Below are 18,227 nucleotides of genomic sequence, written 5' to 3' on the forward strand. Positions count from 1 at the left end.
TTAGCTGTGCAACCTTAGATAGGTCACTTCCCCTCTCTGAGCCTGCTGGCTTGGCAGGAAAATGCCAGCAACAAAAGCCATGGCCTCCAAGAGCACACGGCCCGGTACCCGGCAGTGTCTCCAGCTTTCATTTCTGACACCCACTTCTATCCTTGGTAAGATCACCAGGCTGTGGGGCAACTACACAAGATTATGAGGTGTAAATGTGTTGTCAACTCTCCTGTCCTGAGCAAACATTGGTTGGGCTTCCCAGCTAGCCTCAGTGGTCAACCCCACTAAATGGGTCTGTGGTTAACATGACCAGCCTTCCTGGGCAGTTGGAGGAAACCAGCAAATCCATCTATGCCAAGGTCTAGGCGTGCTATTTTGCACATCATAAACACTGAACTTGCATCCACTATTATTCCTGTTCCTCAAGGCACGTCCCTGGCCTCCTCGTGCTTCACCCCATCCAGCTCTCTTTCTTGTTTCCCAGCTTTTGAACGGACGGGCCCCTCCTCCCTGCAAGCCTGTAGCTCTCCTAGCCTAGTGATCCATAGGGTAGGTGTCCCCCCATTTATGATATTTCCTCAAGTCCTCCTTTGGGCACAGCTCTGGCCACAGTGCTGCCACAGGCCACCAGGACCACCATCAGAGCCCTCAACCTGTTAACTATTTCTCCAAGCCCTCCTCAGGGGTAGTCAGATGGGATTGGGTTCAAACTCCCTTAATGTTGCTTCCAAACTGTGAAACCATAAGCAAATCACTTAACTCTGGCACTTGGGGTGCCTAAGCCCGGGGTGGGGCAAGGAGCCCTCCAGGAAGGGCCCAAGATTTGGGGTGGGGACTGGGATGACCAGCCAGGCTCTCAGCCCTAAGCTTTCCCCAGAGACTTGGGACTCGGACTTAGCTTCCTAACTGGCTCCACCCTTGCTCTAACCCCACTGAGCACTAACCCCGCTACTGTGGGCCTCAGTTTACTTTTGTAAAACCAGTGTAGCACCTTCCCTGGGTGCTTATTCAGATTATAGGGAGGGTGTGAGTGTGTAAAGAGCTGCACTCAACACTCGTTCTCAGGCAGCACTCAGGAAGGGGGAGCCTGGGGGTCACTCTTTGACCAGGCTGCTCCCCTCTCACCACCTCTGCGTCCTCTGGTGACAAAAATGGGTGAGCAGCACGCATCAGCCAGCTCTCCATGACCAAAGGAGTAGGGATTAGAGAGGTTCGTTCCTAAATGGCAACTCGCCCCCCACCAAAAGTCTGAGCTACCTCCTTCCCTAGGTCCAGCCCCCAGGCTCTGCCCTTCAGCAGGTAAATCCTAGAGGCAGTTGAGCCAATGTGCGTGCTGACACTGGACTGACTTGGAGGTTCCAGGTTCCCATCAGTCATCAGGCAGCCCAGGATAAGACCTGTCCGGGGCCACACTGGAGGCCCAGGACCAAAGTGAGGTTATTTGTGCCCAGCGCTCTGTACAGCCCTCAGGCCACGAGCAGGAGACACTAGGGTTAGAGGGATGGTGTTTGCCTTGATCCTCAGCTCCATAACGGTGGGGGCTGAGTGTCTCTGTTTCCCATATCCTGGCCTCCCACAGGGAAGGAACATCCAGGCCTCCAAAGGGAAAGGGAGGGCAAAAGCATTTCCCCTTCTCAAACCACAAAATCAGCAGCTGCTCCCAAGATCCCAGGCTGCCCCAGGCCCTCAGCAAACTAAGCTATGAAGCCCCCCACTCCACTCTCCCTCCACCCCCAAATTCCTAGAGCAGGGGGCCCCCAAACCAGTTTCTCACCCTTTTGGATTTGACAGCCAAAAGGCTGTTCCACAGCTCTAAAAGCAGGCCTTGTAATGGTAGCAACCTCTCCAAAGGTTGCTGTGAGGTTTAAATGAGATGGGGCAGGTCCAGGGTTTACTGGACACTGGCCCCTGGCAAGCGCTGGCCATGCTCGCGCTGCGCTTTAGACTCAAGTGCCAAATGCCAGGAGCCTCCCAGAGAAAAATAATAACAAGAGCAAATGCTTATATAACACCTCCTGCGTGCCAGGCACCGTGGGACACTGTACGTGTATCCACCAACCCCTCCGTCTACATCCTCAACTCTCAGGAATGCTGTCCAGGGCTGGAATAGGGGTGGAGGTGCAGTGCGAACGGGTGGGTGGGAGGGTATCAAGGGGTGGGGAAGAAGCCTCGCCTGGGGCCATTTCTGTCCCAGGGAATCAGGGACTGCAGCCCTGGGTTCACACCTGGGCTCAGCCGCCTTGAGCAGGTGAGGTTGGGCCTCAGTGTCCACAACTGGGCAAAGAGGACAAATGGCACATCTCCCACTCCTAGGAAGAGGAGTGGAAGTACAGGAACCCTTCCCCCCACTTCCCCTACCTGGCCCGGATTCTCCCCTCCCGCTGGCCAGGGACACAAACCCAAGCTTGCCACCCAGGCCACTCTCTTAAAAATACACATACACACACACGCTATTTTCTAAACAGCCGGCCCCACTTCACTTTCCAAAAGAATCTGCCCCATTTTGGGCTCAGCAGGACCAAGACCTGTATCCCCTCCCCTTCCAGAGTCACAGTTCTGCTGGCTGGGTCCCCAAGCACTGCGCAGAGGTCAGAGCCCTCCAGGCCCGTCTAGACCCAAGCCTAGCACTCAGGACCAGCCGGAGTCCCTGAAGGTCCTCCCCAAGCAAGGTTCCGAGTCACTCCTCCCCAGCACCCAGCGGCACTGAGTCACCCTGAAAGCCTGGCCCAGCACTCCTCTGCCCCTCCCCCGCCCCAGCCTGGTACCCCCATCTCCAAGCACAGGCCCTGGGGGAGTAGCAGAGGAGAAAAAGCAGCTGCAACCCCCCCCACCCAACCACCTAAAGAGCCAAAAATAATAGCAGCTCACACACACACAACAACCCCACACACGCCAGAAAAGCCAATATAAAATCATAAATCCAAAATAAAGGGGAAAAAAAAAATCAAAGCCAACTACTGCCCCCAAAAGGCTCTTTAACCATTCTCAAAAAACAAAAAAAAAAAGTTTATTAAAAGTGTTCTTAATGCTTGAACGGAAAAGATTCCCAAATATACAGATGCCTCTTTTCTCATAGAAATAGATTATTTTTTTATAATACAAAAAAAAAGACCAAAAAAACAACAACAAAAACAAAAACAACAGCAACAGCAACAACCCCGTAGGAACATCTTTAAGCGATTACTCAGGGCCCGGCTGACAGTTACACGTGGGTTGCGTCAGTCCCGTGTACACACGCGTTCAGCCATGTTTAAACCGATTGCATCAACTTCGAAACCGGCCCGCCCGCCGGCGCCTGGAGAGGGGTCAGAAGGAGAGGCAGAGTTTATCATTCATCTGTACACATAGACATCTCTTCTTTAAATAACACCACGGGCGGGCGGCCCATCTGCATGTGCGGTTGGTGTGGACAAAAATATAGATATATATATTTAATAAAATATTAAAATTACCGACGAGCTCCCCGCGCTGCCAAGTGCCCCAGTGCCAAAGTTTTGCCGGCGCCACCAGGGGCGGGGGCGGGAGCGCGGGCGCTTCCCGGAGTCTCGGTGGCCGCGGCGCGCCCGGCAGCGCGGAGGCCGGCCGGCAGGGGGACGCGCGCGGGGGCCGCGCTAGCAGTGGCCGGAGGAGGTGAGCAGGGGTTCTGGCAGCTGCTTGAACAAGTTCCGCAGAGTGCTGAGCTCGCGCGACAGCTGTTCCACCTTCTTCTGGAGCCGCTCGTTCTCGGCCGTGAGCTCCAGGACCTTGTGCTGCGTCTCCAGGTTGCGCATCTTGGCCTTGTCGCGGCTCTTGCGCACCGCGATGTTGTTGCGCTCACGCCGGATCTTGTACTCGTCGCTGTGCTTGTCCACGGTCTTCTTGGCCTTGCTCTTGACCTGCGAGGGCGCCGGCGCCGCCCCCACATAGCAGGCGGCCGGGGGCGCCTTGGCGTCTGCTGGGCTTGGCGTGCCGGGCGGGCTGGACGACGAGGACGTGGAGAGGCTCCCGCTGCTGCCGCTCGGCACCGCCTGGTAGCCGAGGTAGGCGCGCAGCGCGTACGGGAAACCAGCCGCCATGCCTGCGGCGCCGCCGCCCGGCCCTCCGGCCTCCTCCTTCCGCTTGCAGTCCGCGGGCTCGAAGCCCGGCTCCGCCTTGAGCTCGGCCGGCTGCGGTGGCGGCGGCGGCGGGGGCGGCGGGTGTAAGGGCGCGAAGCAGCCCGGGTGCAGCGCGCCCTTGGCGGCCCCCAGACGACCCAGGCTCACGTAGCCGTATTCGGCCGCCTTCTTGCAGTTCTTGCCCCCGTAGTCGTCAGAGAAGAGGTCGGAGAGGAAGTCGTGGTGCTGCCCGGAGGAGGCGGGAGCGGGGGCGGGCGCGGGCGGAGCCGCCTCAAAGGTGTCCGTGGCCGGCGCCGGGGCCTGCGGCGCGCCCAGCGGCTCCAGGTATGGACTGAAGTCGATGGCGCGCTCGTGGTCACCGATGCTACCCAGCTCGCCGGCGGGGGGGCGCGGCCCGGGTCTGGCCGCGGGGGGCGCCGCGGGGGCCGCCTTGCCGCCGTACGCAGCAGCCAAGCAGTCCGCCTCGTAGTAGAAGTTGGCCACTTCCATGGATTTAAAGGCAGGCGGCGGCGGCAGGGGGAGACATGCTGGGTCCCAGGCCACCAGGCGTTGCATGAACGCGGGTGCCCGGGGAGGGGGCCTGGGGCTGCCCGCTCCGGCCGGCCCGCAGGTGGCGCGGCCTCCCAGCTCCGAACTGTCGCTGCTGTGTCCCTGATGCTGTTGCCGCTCCCTCCGGCGTGGCCGCTATTAGTGCGGGGGCTGGCGGCTGGCGGCTGGACCCTCGGGTGGGTCCCCTTCCCGGTCCCGTGCGCGGCTCTGACTCGCTAAAGTTTCTCCTGAGCCCGGTTATTTATAAGGCGGGCCATGGCAACGGCTGCGTCACAACTGGAGGCCGCCCCAGCCCCTCCCCAGGCACGCAGAGGACACGCTGTGGCCGCCCGAGACCCCCGGGAGGGCGGTGGTGGGGCGTAGTGGCCAGACTGGAGACCCAGAGCGCGCCCTCGGGGGTCCCTCGGCCTGGTGGGGGGCGGCATCGCCCCCTGCCCATTCCCACCCGGCGGCCCCGGGATTGGGAGCGAGAGAAGGCGCTAACCCGCCCCCGGACCGCCCCCTCTGGGCTGGAGGCTATACTAGAAGGGAGGGGAGAATCCGGGGAGGGGGCAACGTGATCTTCTTCTCCCACCCCAAACACGGCCGCGGCCCGCCCCCTGCTGGAGGAGGCGCTGGCTTCAGGATCGGCTGCAACCAGTCCCGACTCTCCACCGAAGGGACGCGCTCCAGGCGGGATGCTGGAGACCCCAGCTCTGGCTCCCGGAGAGGTGACCCATCTCCACGGCCCTTCCCTGGGTCCAGCCTCGCCCCTAAACTTGCCCCCATCCCCAGATCTTGGAAGGAGGGAATTTCACACCTGTGGCGACTTCCTGTCTTAAATACGAAGACCTGGGTTTGGTGGCCTGCTGGTCAGGGGCGAGCTCCACTTGGGCCTGTGCCAAGGTCGACCGCGCCCCTCCCCTAGCCCCGCCCACCGCACCTGCCCGCCCCTCAGACCACACCCGGGTCATCTCCAGCCCCACCACAGCCTGACATGGGCCCCGGGAGGGTGGAAGGGGACGGGGGTGCTTGTCTTCAACACACTGTGTGACCTTGGGCAAGTCACTTCACTTCTCCAAGCTTCAGTCCGTGAAGGTGTCGTTACTGTTATTATTATTAGTTGTATTACTGTCTCCACCACAGACTCCCAAACATAAGGCTTACGGCTCTGGGACGCACATCGTAAAGAAGGGCCTTCTCCCAGGGTACAAAGAGGCCCAGAGGCCCACAGCACACCCAAGATCACATGGCCTCATGTCCCCCACTGTTCTCAGAAGGAAAGCCCTTGTCCAGGCACCCTCAGACCTATTTGCACCCGAGGCCAAAACACCTGTTTCTGAGGCTGGTGGGGTGGGGGACCAGCCAGGCTCAGGAGGGGCCATGCAGGAGAGACCAGGTCCCTACTGGGCGGTGAGGGTGGGCCTGGACCCAGAGTTTGCTTGTTCACCCTGCCAGAAGCATGCCCTTGCTGCCCCCCTGGTTCACAGATGGGGAAACAAGATGGCCCACCTGGATCTGAATTTAGGCCTGAGGCCCTCCCTGCAGAGTGGGCTCCAGCGGCCCCTTACGCTCTCCTGAGCCATTCCGAGGCCATTTGGGCAGCTCCTGGGCCTACCCCTCTGCCACCCCCGGCCCAGGCCGCCCAGGCAGGAGCTCCCAGCCTGCCCGGTTGCTGACCCCCAGCCCACTGACCCCAGCCCTGGCCCTGGCGGGCAGGTGGACATTGCTCAACCTTCAGCATTATCTGCTGAGCTGGGGTGACCTCCGCCCTGGAGAGCTGGAGAAATGACATCTCTTGAGTGCCCTTGGGGGGTGGGGGGCAGGGAGGAACAGGATGAAACACTGGCCCAGCCTGCTGGCTTTCTAGGCCTTCCCAGCAGCCTCTGGGCCAGGGAGGGATCCAAGGCCCCAGGGCCACCCAGCCAGGCCTCCCAAGCTGCAAAATGGGACACTCAGGGCTGAGCTTGAGGGCCACTGCCTCCAGGAGGCCCTCCCTGCCCCACCTGCTGGTGAACTTCCTTCCCAGCCCTTATCTCCAGCCACCGTTATCCTAGTTGTTTTGTCTGCCTCAGTCCCACTCCAGACTAACCCCTCCATGAGTGCCAGCCCTCAAATATGGGAACTCCTGGATCAGGCATGCTCAAAATGTACCAGGGGACGAATGCATTTGCTGTTACCTCTGGACCAAGACCGCTGTTTCCCCAGCTCTGCCCAAGGCAGCTCCTCAGGGCTCAGCCCAAAGGTTACCTCCTCTGAGAAGGCCTCCCTGACCTCCCCATCGAAAGTCCTAGGCCCTTGATCACTCCTTTCGCATCCCCCTGCTTCATCTCCTTCACCATTCTCAATTACAATCAACATTATCTCACCTACGCATCTTGATTTCTGTTCCCACTGCCCTCTCCCATTGTCAGCTCCAACAGGGCCAGGATTTTTGTTTGTTTTATTCACTGCGGTTCCCCCAGTGCCTAGAACAGTGCCTGGTACACAAGAGGTGCTCAATAAATGGAGGAGGCTGAGAAGAAGGTGAGGTTCCCCTCACCATTAGCTGGGCTGTGTGACCTCAGACAAGATGGCTCCCCTCTCTGAGCTTCAGCACCCACCCCACCTCTCAGGACTCTGGGGAGATGCTGTGAGACCTGGGGAGTCTGCAGCTAATTTGTGTGTGTCCTCACACAATCTTTCACCCTCTCTGAGCCATATTTTAAGCTCTTTACATGTATTAACTCATTTAATCCTCCCGATAATTGGTAGGAAGCAAGTACTATTATTATCTCCGCTTTACGAATGAGGAAACTGAGGCCCAGCAGAGCTAAGTGTGTCCCAGGTCACATTCAAGGGGTGGGAAGGATTAAAGTCTTTCCAGCCCGACCTCCCGCTTTGAGTTTGTAACAAATCATAACGGGTCTGGCCGCAGGAGCCCCATTTTCTAAATGGAAAAGCTGAGGCTCAGATAAGGGCAGTTGGGGTCACACAGCAAGTCAAGGGGCAACCCAGACCCTGGGAACTAGCCCCCAAGGACCCGACTCAGTCCCATTGGGGTCTTGCCCTTCTGACCTCACCTAACAAATACTGAGCCTTTTGCTTCCCACTCTGCCCTGGCCTGACAGTGAAATCAGTGGCCGTTCCCACCCCAGTGCCACCCTAGGTGTCCTGCAGGGAGGCTGCGTGCACGGGTGACGTAAGCCCTTGTTTTCACAAGGCTCGTTGCTCAACAGGCCCTGCCTGCTGCCCCACCATTAATGCCCAGCCTTTCCCCGAGGAGGGCGGTGATGTGAGCTGAACCACTATGGCCCAGAGGCCTGGAACACGCCCCAGCGGGCCTGCAGGCAGCAAGGGCCGAGAAACCAGGATCCACCTGACATCACCCACAGTGACTTCTCCCAGTTACCGTCTGGCATAGGTGTCTGTAGGAACCTGGGGCGGGGAAGGGTCTCAAAATGGCAGCCAGCAGCCCTATCCAACCCAGAGACGTGTTCAGCTTGACCCCATAGTGTTTTGCTCCAGATTTTTTGTTTGTTTTGTTCTTTAATGAATGTATTGCCAACATTTAAAAAGCAAGACACTTCACATCAAAATTCAAACTTCCAGCTTCTCTTGTAAGACCGGAAGCCGTGGGCCGGGACCACATGGCTAGGAGTGGTGGGCAGGAGCCTGGCGGGGACTGTGGAAGAACAGGCACTTCCTACCCAGATACATGCCCCTCCTCTGCCCCCAAACTGCTTTAAGAATTCTTTCTCCCAGTCTCTGCAGCTTTTCTTTAGCCCCATTTGCAGGAGGAAACCAAGGCACCTTGCCCAAAGGGAGTGCCATTGTTGCTTCCTTGACAGAGAGAGGTGAAAGGGCTTAGAAATCAGCCAGCAGGTCGAAAAATAAGGCTGAAGGGGGAACCAGCAGAGATGGTCCATGGAGATTGTCTCTAGTGGATTTGGAGTTGGGGGTTGCAAGGAGGACTTTTGTTTCTGCTCTGTACCCTCCTGGCTGTGGCACCCTCTAGACCTCAATCCCTGGTCTATTAAATGCGGGTAATTATATCCCCTCTCTCTTGGGCGTCTGCGCCTACTGTTCCCCCTCACACTGACCCACCTCAACACATGAGAGTGAATTACCTCCCCTTAGCCCCACAGAGGGCCTGACCTCGCAAGTCATGATAACCTCACAAATCAGGCAGGTGGGAAACAGGCCCAGAGTGGGTTAGGACTTCCCCCACCCAGGATCACAGTGAACTGGTAGAAGAGCCAAACTTAAAAGCCAGATTTCCCCTGATTCCTATGTCCGAGATTTTTCCCACCATGCCTCCTCTTTGAGACCTCACTTTCCCCGTCTGCCAAATGGTACCTAGGTTAGATCCCCGAGGGCTGCCAGGTCCAGTGTCCTGGGATCCGGAATTTTGGAATCCTGGGATACCCTTGGTGCTGGCTAGTGAAACTTGCCTGAGCATATGCTGCCACCACGTGGCAAGCTCTGGGAATGCAGGAGTGATTTAAATGAATTTTTTTGATGGAGGACCTACTGGGTACTTTGCTTATGGGATATAGAGGTCAGCACTATGGATATAATAGATGCTCACAGGATAAGAGCAAGCCATCGCTGAAAGAAATAAAAATGTCCAACAAACAGACGAAAGGTACTCACTTTAATTTAGTCATTCATCAAATATTTTTTGGCACCTGAGCAACGTGGTTAAAAATATTTAAAAGATGCATTCTCTTTGACTCACAATTCCATTTCTGGAAAATTTGCCTAAATAAACATTCATAAATGTGTGTAAAAAAAACATTTTTGGCACTTACTGTGGCTCATGCCCTAGACACATATTCATGAACAAGACAGAAGTGATTCCTGTTCTCATGAAGTTGATATTCCTCTTGGGGAAGACAAACAATAACCAAGATAAATGAGTCAACTATAAAAAGTGTTGTATTCTGGTAAGCACCATGGAGAGAAACACAGCAGAGGAGGAGCATGGGGAGTGCTGGGGGATTTTATTTTAACTTTAGACTGGTCCAGGGAGGCCTCATTGAAGTGACAGGCGAGCAAAAACATGAATGCAGTGAGGGAGTGGGCCATGCAGATAGCAGCAGCAAGAAGAGCAAGTGCAGGAGCCCTGAGGTAGTAGCATGCCTGGCCCATGTAGTCGCTGTGGGTGGAGTACAGGGGAAGTAGCGGGAAATTATCTCACAGAAATAGTGGAGGCCATATCACACAAGGGTTTGTGGGCCACTGTAAAGACTTGGGCTTTTACTTTGGGTTAGTGGGAGCCATGGAGAGTTCTGAGCAGAGGAGGGACAGTATCTGACTTCGGTTCTAATGGAATCCCTCTGGCTGCCTATGACGGATGGACTGTCCTGGAGGCAAGGGCAGAAGCAGGGATCCCAGTGAGAAGGTAACTGGAGTCATGAAAGCAGATGACAGGGGACTCCACCAAGCCATGGAGGTGGTGAGAAATAGTCTGAATCTATCTTAAAAGTAGAACCTGGGACTTTCCTGGTGGTCCAGTGGTTAAGACAACATGCTCCCAATGCAGGGGGCCGGGGTTTGATTCCTGATCAGGGAACTAGATCCCGTATGCCACAACTAAGGATCCCGCATGTTGCAACGAAGATACTGCACGTGGCAACGAAGATCCCATGTACTGCAACTAAGACCCGGCGCAGCCAACAGCCAAATGAAATAAATATTTTTAAAATTTTAAAAGTAGAACCTTCAGGATTTGCTGATAGATCCAGTTACAGAACAACCACACAATGGACCACTCTATAGCCATTTAAAGTGACAAGGTATATGACACAAAAAGTACTAGCAACCAACAGGAAAAAAGGAGATATATTTGATACATTCAAAATTAAAAACTTCTGGGCAGTAAAGGACAAAATCAACAGAGTGGAAAGACAGCCTACAAGATAGGGGAAAATATTTGCAAGTCACATATCTAATAAGAGGTTAATATCCAGAAAATATAAAGAACTCCTACAACTCAACAACAGAAAGGGCTTCCGTAGTGGCGCAGTGGTTAAGAATCCGCCTGCCAATGCAGGGGACACGGGTTCGATCCCTGGTCTGGGAAGATCCCACATGCCGCAGAGCAACTAAGCCGTGTGCCACAGCTACTGAGCCTGTGCTCTAGAGCCCATGAGCCACAACTACTGAAGCCCGCGTGCATAGAGCCCGTGCTCCACAACAAGAGAAGCCACCTCAGTGAGAAGCCTGCACACTGCAATGAAGAGTAGCCCCTGCTCACCGCAACTAAAGAAAGCCTGCGCGCAGCAACAAAGACACAACACTGCCAAAAATAAATAAATAAGTTTATTAGGGAAAAAAAACAACAGAAAAACGACTCAATTAAAATTGGGCAAAGGCTTAGAAGTAGACATTTCTCCAAAGAAGATACATGAATGACCAATAAGCACACGAAAAGATGTTCACAATCACTAATTATTACGGAAATGCACAAAACCACAATGATAGACTACCTCATACCCACAAGGATGGCTACCATCAAAAAAAAGAAAAACAGAAACAAAATAACAAGTGTTGGTGATGACATGGAGAAATTGGAACCCTTTTGCATTGTTGGTGGGAATGTCAAATGGTACAACCACTGTGAGAAACAGTAAGGTGGTTCCTCAAAAAATTAAAAATAGAATTACCATACAATCCAGCAATTCCACTTCTAGGCATATACCCAAAAGAACTGAAAGCAGAGTTTTGAAAATACATTTGTACAACTATGTTCATAGCAGCAATTATTCACAATAGCTAAAAGGTGGAAACAACACGTGTCCACTGATGTATGAATGGATAAACAAAATGTGGTCTATACATACAAGGGAATGTTATTCAGCCTTTAAAAGGAAAGAAGTTCTGACACAGGCTACAACATGGATGAACCTTGAGGACATTATGCTAAGTGAAATAAACCAGACACAAAAGGACAAATATTGTCTGATTCTACTTATACGAGGTACTTAGAGCAGTTAAACTCACAGAGATGGAAAGTAGAATGGTGGTTTCCAGGAACTGGGGAGAGGGGAAAGGGCAGTTGTTTAATGGGTACAGAGTTTCAATTTGGGAAGATGAAAAGTCCTAGAGATGGATGGTGGTGATGGTTGCACAACGGTGTGAATACATAATACTTAATGTCAGTGAACTATAGTTAAGATGGTAAATTTTTTTGAACTTTTTTTAATTGCCGATTGATTTTAACTGTTTACTTAGTAACATTTTTAGGTTACAGAAGAGTTGTAAAGACAATACAGCATTCCCATAAAGTCTTTGTGCAGCCTCCTCTAATAATAGCATCTTACATAAACATGATACATTTATGAAAACATTGGATTATAAGATGGTAAGTTTTACAGAGCTACTATATGATCCAGCAATCTCACTCCTGGACTTGTATCTGGAAAAGACAAAAACTCAATTCAAAAAGATACATGCACCCCAATGTTCACAGCAGCACTATTTACAATAGCCAAGATATGGAAGCAACCTAAATATCTATCGATAGATGAATGGATAAAGAAGATGTGGCATATATATATATATGAATATTAGTCAGAAAACAAAAGAATGAAATAATGCCATTTGCAGCAACATGGATGGACCTAGAGAATATTATACTTAGTGAAGTAAGTCAGACAGAGAAAGACAAATACTATATGATATCACTTATATGTGGAATCTAAAAAATAATATAAATAAATCTATATACAAAACAGAAACAGACTCACAGACATAGAAAACAAACTTATGGTTACCAAAGGGGAAAGAGAGGGGGAGAAGGATAAGTTAGGAGTATGGGATTGACAGATACAAACTACTATACATAAAATAGATAAGCAACAGGATTTACTGTACAGCACAGGGAACTATATTCAACATCTTGTAATAACCTATAATGGAAAATAACCTGAAAAAATATATATATGTATATATAAAACTGAATCACTTTCTTCACTGTATACCTGAAACTAACACAATATAGTAAATCAACTATACTTCAGGGACTTCCCTGGTAGTGCAGTGGTTAAGAATCCACCTGCCAATGCAGGGGACACAGGTTCAATCCCTGGTCCAGGAACTGGTCCGGAGCAACTAAGCCGGTGCGCCACAACTACTGAGCCTGCGCTCTAGAACCCATGCGCCGCAACTACTGAAGCCCACGCACCCTAGAGCCCACAAGCCAAAACTACTGAGCCCACACGTCACATCTACTGAAGCCTGTGCACCTAGAGCCCATGCTCTGCAATAAGAGAAGCCGCCACAATGAGAAGAGTAGCCCCCGCTCACCACAACTAGAGAAAGCCCGCGCGCAGCAACGAAGACCAACACAGCCAAAAAATAATAATAATAAATTAATTTTTAAAAAGAATAACGTCATCTTAAAAATATATATATATACTTCAATTTTTTTCACTGGTAAATTTTATGCTATGTGAATTTTACCACAATTTTTTTTAAAGGACAAGGTAGATCTTCATATGTCAGCATGGAGAGATGCCCAGTGGCATTGTGAGGTCAAAGAAAGGCATGGCAGAGCAGTATCCTGATAGAATCATGTTTGTCTTGAAAACCTTCGCCATTAGCTAAAAAAAGTTTTAATTGTGAATTCACACAGTGTTGATGAAGGTTCGGGGAAGCTAGCACACTTACACACTTTTAGTGGCTTTGCAAAGTGGTTCAACCTCTCGTACTTTGACCACAGCTATCAAAATGGGAAACATCATTGGGCCAGAAATGCTGGGCACTTATACTACAAAGACACTCACACCTGCACAAGCACAATGAACACTGCAATAGCAAATCTTGTGACATAACATCAGGGGCTGTTGTTTCCAGGAACTACTCTCCAGCTGCCAAAAAGAATGGGGCAGGGGCTTCCCTGGTGGTCCAGCAGTTAAGACTCCACACTCCCGATGCAGGGGACCCGGGTTCGATCCCTGGTTAGGGAACTAGAGCCCGCGTGCCGCAACTAAAAATCCCACATGCCGCAACTAAGACCCAGGGCAGCCAAATAAATATATAAATATTTTAAAAGAATGGGGCAGCTCTACGGGAGAGGATCCAGATCAGCACTGTCCCGCAGGACTTTCTGGGATGACCAGCATATTCCACATCTGTGCTGTGCCATGTGGGAGCTGCCAGCCACATGAGGCCACTGAGCACTTGAGATGTGGCTCATGTGACTCAGGAACTGAATTGTTTACTTCATTCAATTTCAATTAAATTTAAGTAGCCTCCTGTGGCTAGTGATGACTGTATTGAACCGCACACATCTGGGACCATCTCCAAGGTCTATCGTTAAGAGGAAAAGGCCAAGTGCAGGCCAGGATGTGTGGTGTGCAAACCCCACATAAATGAGGGGAGATACGGAAATGTCCTCGTGTGTTTTATGAGGATGTAGTCTCCTACTGCAAGAGCCATAAGAAACTGGCAGCACTGGCAGCGTAGAGTTCAGGGTGCTCGGAACGTTGTGTAATAACACACCCCAAAACTTAGCGGCTAACAACAACCCCCATTTTGTTTGCTCATGATCCTGCGAGTCAGGAATTGGGACAGGGCACGAGGGGACAGCTTGTCTCTGCTCCAGGGCTGGCTGCAGGCTGGAACATCCAAGGTGACTTCTCCATTCCCACGTGCGGCACCTCAGCTAGGCTGGCCTGAAGAGCTGATAGTTGCTGGAGCACATCTGCCAGTGAGTTCTTCGTTCCCCAGTTCTCCATTATGTAGTTTCTCCCTTCACGTGTGGCCTCTGCGTGTGTGTTATTGTCATGTGGCCCCTGCATGTGGTCCAAGCTGTCTCTGCTGGAGTTCTCTCCTGTGGCCCCTCCAGGCGGCCTCTCCTCATGGTCTCCCCATCACAGTAGCTGCACTCCTTACACAGCAGCCGGCTTCCCCCATGGCACAGAAGTGAAAGCTGCTAGGCCTTCTTAGGCTGAAGCCCCAAACTGGCTCGCCACCATTTCTGTCACATTCTACTGGAAAGGCCAGATGCAAGGGCTGGGGACTGCACAAGGGCATGCCTACCAGGAGGCTGGTTCACTGGGAGCCCCTAGAAGAAGTCCACTGCAGGAGGAGACCCACCTCCTTTTCTAACTTTAAAATGTTCACCATGGGTATGTATTACCTTATTACCATTTGTTGGAGCTTAGAAAGCCATGCATGGCATGGTCCTGCCTCCACACTTTTGCTCCTGCTGTCCCCTCTGCCTCTACACCCTTCCCTCCCACCTCCAGCTGAGAAACACCCTGAGAAACTTTCCCTGAATGCCCAAGTCAAATTACTCTCCACTTCCTCTGTGCTCCCTACACCTGGTGACCCTAGGATCTTATTCTGCCCCGGCTGGAGTTAGTTTTGTGTAATCTCCCTCTCCTTGGAGCCCCTCAAGGTCAGCCCAATATAGGTCATCTCTTTACACACACACACACACACACACACACACACACAGAGGACTCATGCAGGTGCTGAGGAGGTGCTCAGTGATTTGGGGGCACAACCCAGGAAAATACACACTAGCCTGACCCACAATCTCCCCACCCGGCTGGGCGCAATGCTGGCATTTCTGGTTGCATTTGTCTAGAGTCACCGAGAGGTGACGACAGAGCCCAACCTCCAACCTCTGCAGCTGCTATGAGTAGAGAAAGCAGGTGTAGGTGGTGAACTTGAGAGGTCAGACACCCCAGGGCAGGAAGCTCCAGGCCCAGCTTTGAAGAGAAATTTCCCATCCTTATTGCCCAACCCCCTCCTCCTCAACTTCAAAATTTGCTTCCCCCTCAAGCAATTGACTTTAATCATAGGTGTGACAACCATTCATAGGTGCAGCGACCTGGTTACCTCTAAAATCTTGTGCCAAGTGAAAAGCACCAGACACAAAAGATCACTTATATCAGTATGGACTCATGGATTTTACTTTATTCCAGGGGTTATAAACGCATCATTACCATTATTTGTTCTGATGCTCAGATTGGCCCTGATTTGGCTAGTGTCAGCCCCTTTCAGCTGGCTCCTGTGTCCTTTTATCACGTCCCCATCATTCTTGGAGCATGTCCTTATTTTCTGACACAACAAGATGTTCCAGGCTCAACTTCTACTTTTCTTACCCCAGCCCTCGTTCCTTTCAGTGGCAAAAATCTGGGTGCTGTCCAACATTAATGTTACCAATCTAATAGGTGTAAAGTGATAGCCCCTGGTTGTTTGCATTCGCATTTCCTATTACTAGTGAGTCTGAGCCTTCCTCCCAAGCTTGTGGTTTCCTCTTCTGTAAATTGCTCTTCACGTCCATTGCCCTTTTTCCATTGGGGCTGCTGTCTTTTCTGTTGTTTGCAGGAGTTTCTTATATATTCTAAGCACTGCAGTCTTAGACACTGCAATGTCTTCACACTTAACATCTGCCTATTAACTTTGTCTATAGGGTCCTTTGGTCAGAATTCCTTCATTTTGATATAATCAAAATGTTTTTTTTTTTTGCTTTTTATACATTTGTGCTTTTTTATTGTGGTAAAAAATAGATAACATAAAATTTACCATTTTAGTTACTTTAAGGGTACAATTCAGTGGCGTTAAATACATTCACCATGTTGTGCAACCATCACCACTGTCCACATCCAGAAATTTTTCATCATCCCAAACAGAAACCCTGTTCCCATTAAACAGTAATCCTCCTTCCATCCTCTTCCCCACAGCCTCTGGAAACCTCTAATTTGCTTTCTATCTCTATGAATTTGCTCAGGTATAAGTGAAATCATAGAATATTTTTCCTTTTGTGACTGGCTTATTCCCCTTAGCATAATATTTTCAAGGTCCATCCATATTGTAGCACATGTCAAAATTTCATTTCTTTTTTTCTAAATTTATTTATTTTGGGCTGCATTGGGTCTTCGTTGCTGCACACGGGCTTTCTCTAGTTGTGGCGAGTGGGGGCTACTCTGTTGCAGTGCGCGAGCTTCCCACTGAGGTGGCTTCTCTTGTTGTGGAGCACGGGCTCTAGGTGCGCAGCCTCAGTAGTTGTGGTGTGCGGGCTCAGTAGTTGTGGCTCGCGGGCTCTAGAGCACAGGCTCAGTAGCTGTGGCACACGGGCTTAGTTGCTCCACAGCATGTGGGATCTTCCTGGACCAGGGCTCAAACCCGTGTCCCCTGAAATTGGCAGGCGGATTCTTAACCACTGCGCCACCAGGGAAGTCCAAAATTTCATTTCTTTTCATGGCTGAATAGCATTCCATCGTGTATATATAACTTCTACTAATTTTTATAATTTTGCACCTCATGTGAAGCCTTTAATCCATCTAGAATCCGCCTTTGTGGATCTCTCACTGGCCGATGGAAGTCAGCTGACCTGGAGCCTGGGAAATGCAGCCTGCAGAGGCCAGCCCCTCTGTAACTCAGAACAGAACCAGGGAAGGGGAGAACAAGCATCTGAGGGCAAGGAGGACCAGTCCCTCCCAAAAATTCATTATGAATTAAAGATCCAGTTTATTTGGGGCCACTTTCCCAACACCATCTTCTGAACAGTCTCTCCAGGGCGGCGGGGCTGCCGTTCTTGTGTTGTTACTTCTCAGGTATCCACGGACTACTCCACCGTCACTGCTCTGCCTCGCTGGTCTGTCTGTCCTTGCACCAGCACCCACACAGCTTCTACTATAATGGCATACGTCTTTCAACTGCTGATGGGGAAGCCCCCTCTTTACTCTTCTTTTCTAAGGTTGTGGCTAAGTCCTTTCCACGCCACATTCTCATCAAATCCTCAAAACAGCCCCGTGTCAAGGGTACAATCCTTATCCTCACAGGACAGGTGAGGAAACCGAGGCCTCAGGGAGGGAAAGTGACTTGATGAAGTTTACAGAGCTGACAAATGGCAGAACTAGGACGAAGCAAGGCGTATCTGACTCTAGGGCTGCCCTTTGATCCCCAGCACCCATTTGCAGTCTGCCAGGCTCTTATCTGTAAGAAGGGGGAAAGGGCTGGAAAGGCCTGCTGGGCTGGCCACTGGCCAGTTTGCTTGCATATCAGGAAGGGAAAGCACTCATATCAGGAAAGGAAACCACTGAGCATTTAAACAGAGAGACTTTCCAACAGGGAATTGGTTACAAAGATGATGCAGGAGCCCAGAAGCCAACCAAGCAATTGTGAAGAATCTCAGAATCCACAGCAGCAGAGTCACTGCCACTGCTAAGCTGGAGGGCCTGAGGGAGGAAGCGACACTACAGTAGCCCGGGGCCTGTGGTCACTCAGCAAAGCGGCAAACACAGTGGACTGTCCTGTGGGAGTTGGAGCCGTGGAGAAGACTCATTTGCTGATGGAGATGCAGCCCAAGGTGTAAGGAGACAGGGAAAAATACTTCTCCCTTCCTCAAACCTCCAGTCTCCCACCAGGATCTCTCACTGGCCGATGGAAGTCAGCTGACCTGGAGCCTAGGAAATGCAGCCTGCAGAGGCCAGCCCCTCTGCAACTCAGAACAGAACTAGGGAAGGGAAGAACAAGCATCTGAGGGCAAGGAGGACCAGTCCCTCCCCAAGAGGACCTCCCTTCCTGGTCCCAGTTCCCACCAGGCAGTCCCCACCATGGTTCCAGCCCTGGCTTCTTGGATCTAGTGATACCACATCCTCCTGTCCCTCT

General features: G+C 51.7%; 1 protein-coding gene across 1 annotated transcript; it reads right to left on the bottom strand.

The window, feature by feature from the left end:
* Positions 1-2,965: 2,965 nt before the first annotated feature.
* CEBPB (CCAAT enhancer binding protein beta) lies at positions 2,966-4,884 on the bottom strand. The gene has a single exon (XM_060123959.1). The coding sequence runs from the start codon at positions 4,638-4,640 to the stop codon at positions 3,603-3,605; it is 1,038 nt and encodes a 345-aa protein (XP_059979942.1). The 5' UTR covers positions 4,641-4,884; the 3' UTR covers positions 2,966-3,602.
* Between the last annotated feature and the right edge of the window lie 13,343 nt (positions 4,885-18,227).

The sequence above is a fragment of the Lagenorhynchus albirostris genome, chromosome 15 (genome assembly GCF_949774975.1).
Source record: "Lagenorhynchus albirostris chromosome 15, mLagAlb1.1, whole genome shotgun sequence".
Lineage (NCBI taxonomy): Eukaryota > Metazoa > Chordata > Mammalia > Artiodactyla > Delphinidae > Lagenorhynchus > Lagenorhynchus albirostris.

What these genes read in the sequence shown, in the direction of transcription:
- CEBPB (XM_060123959.1), bottom strand. Translation starts at nt 4,640, where the DNA reads ATGCAACGCCTGGTGGCCTGGGACCCAGCATGTCTCCCCCTGCCGCCG.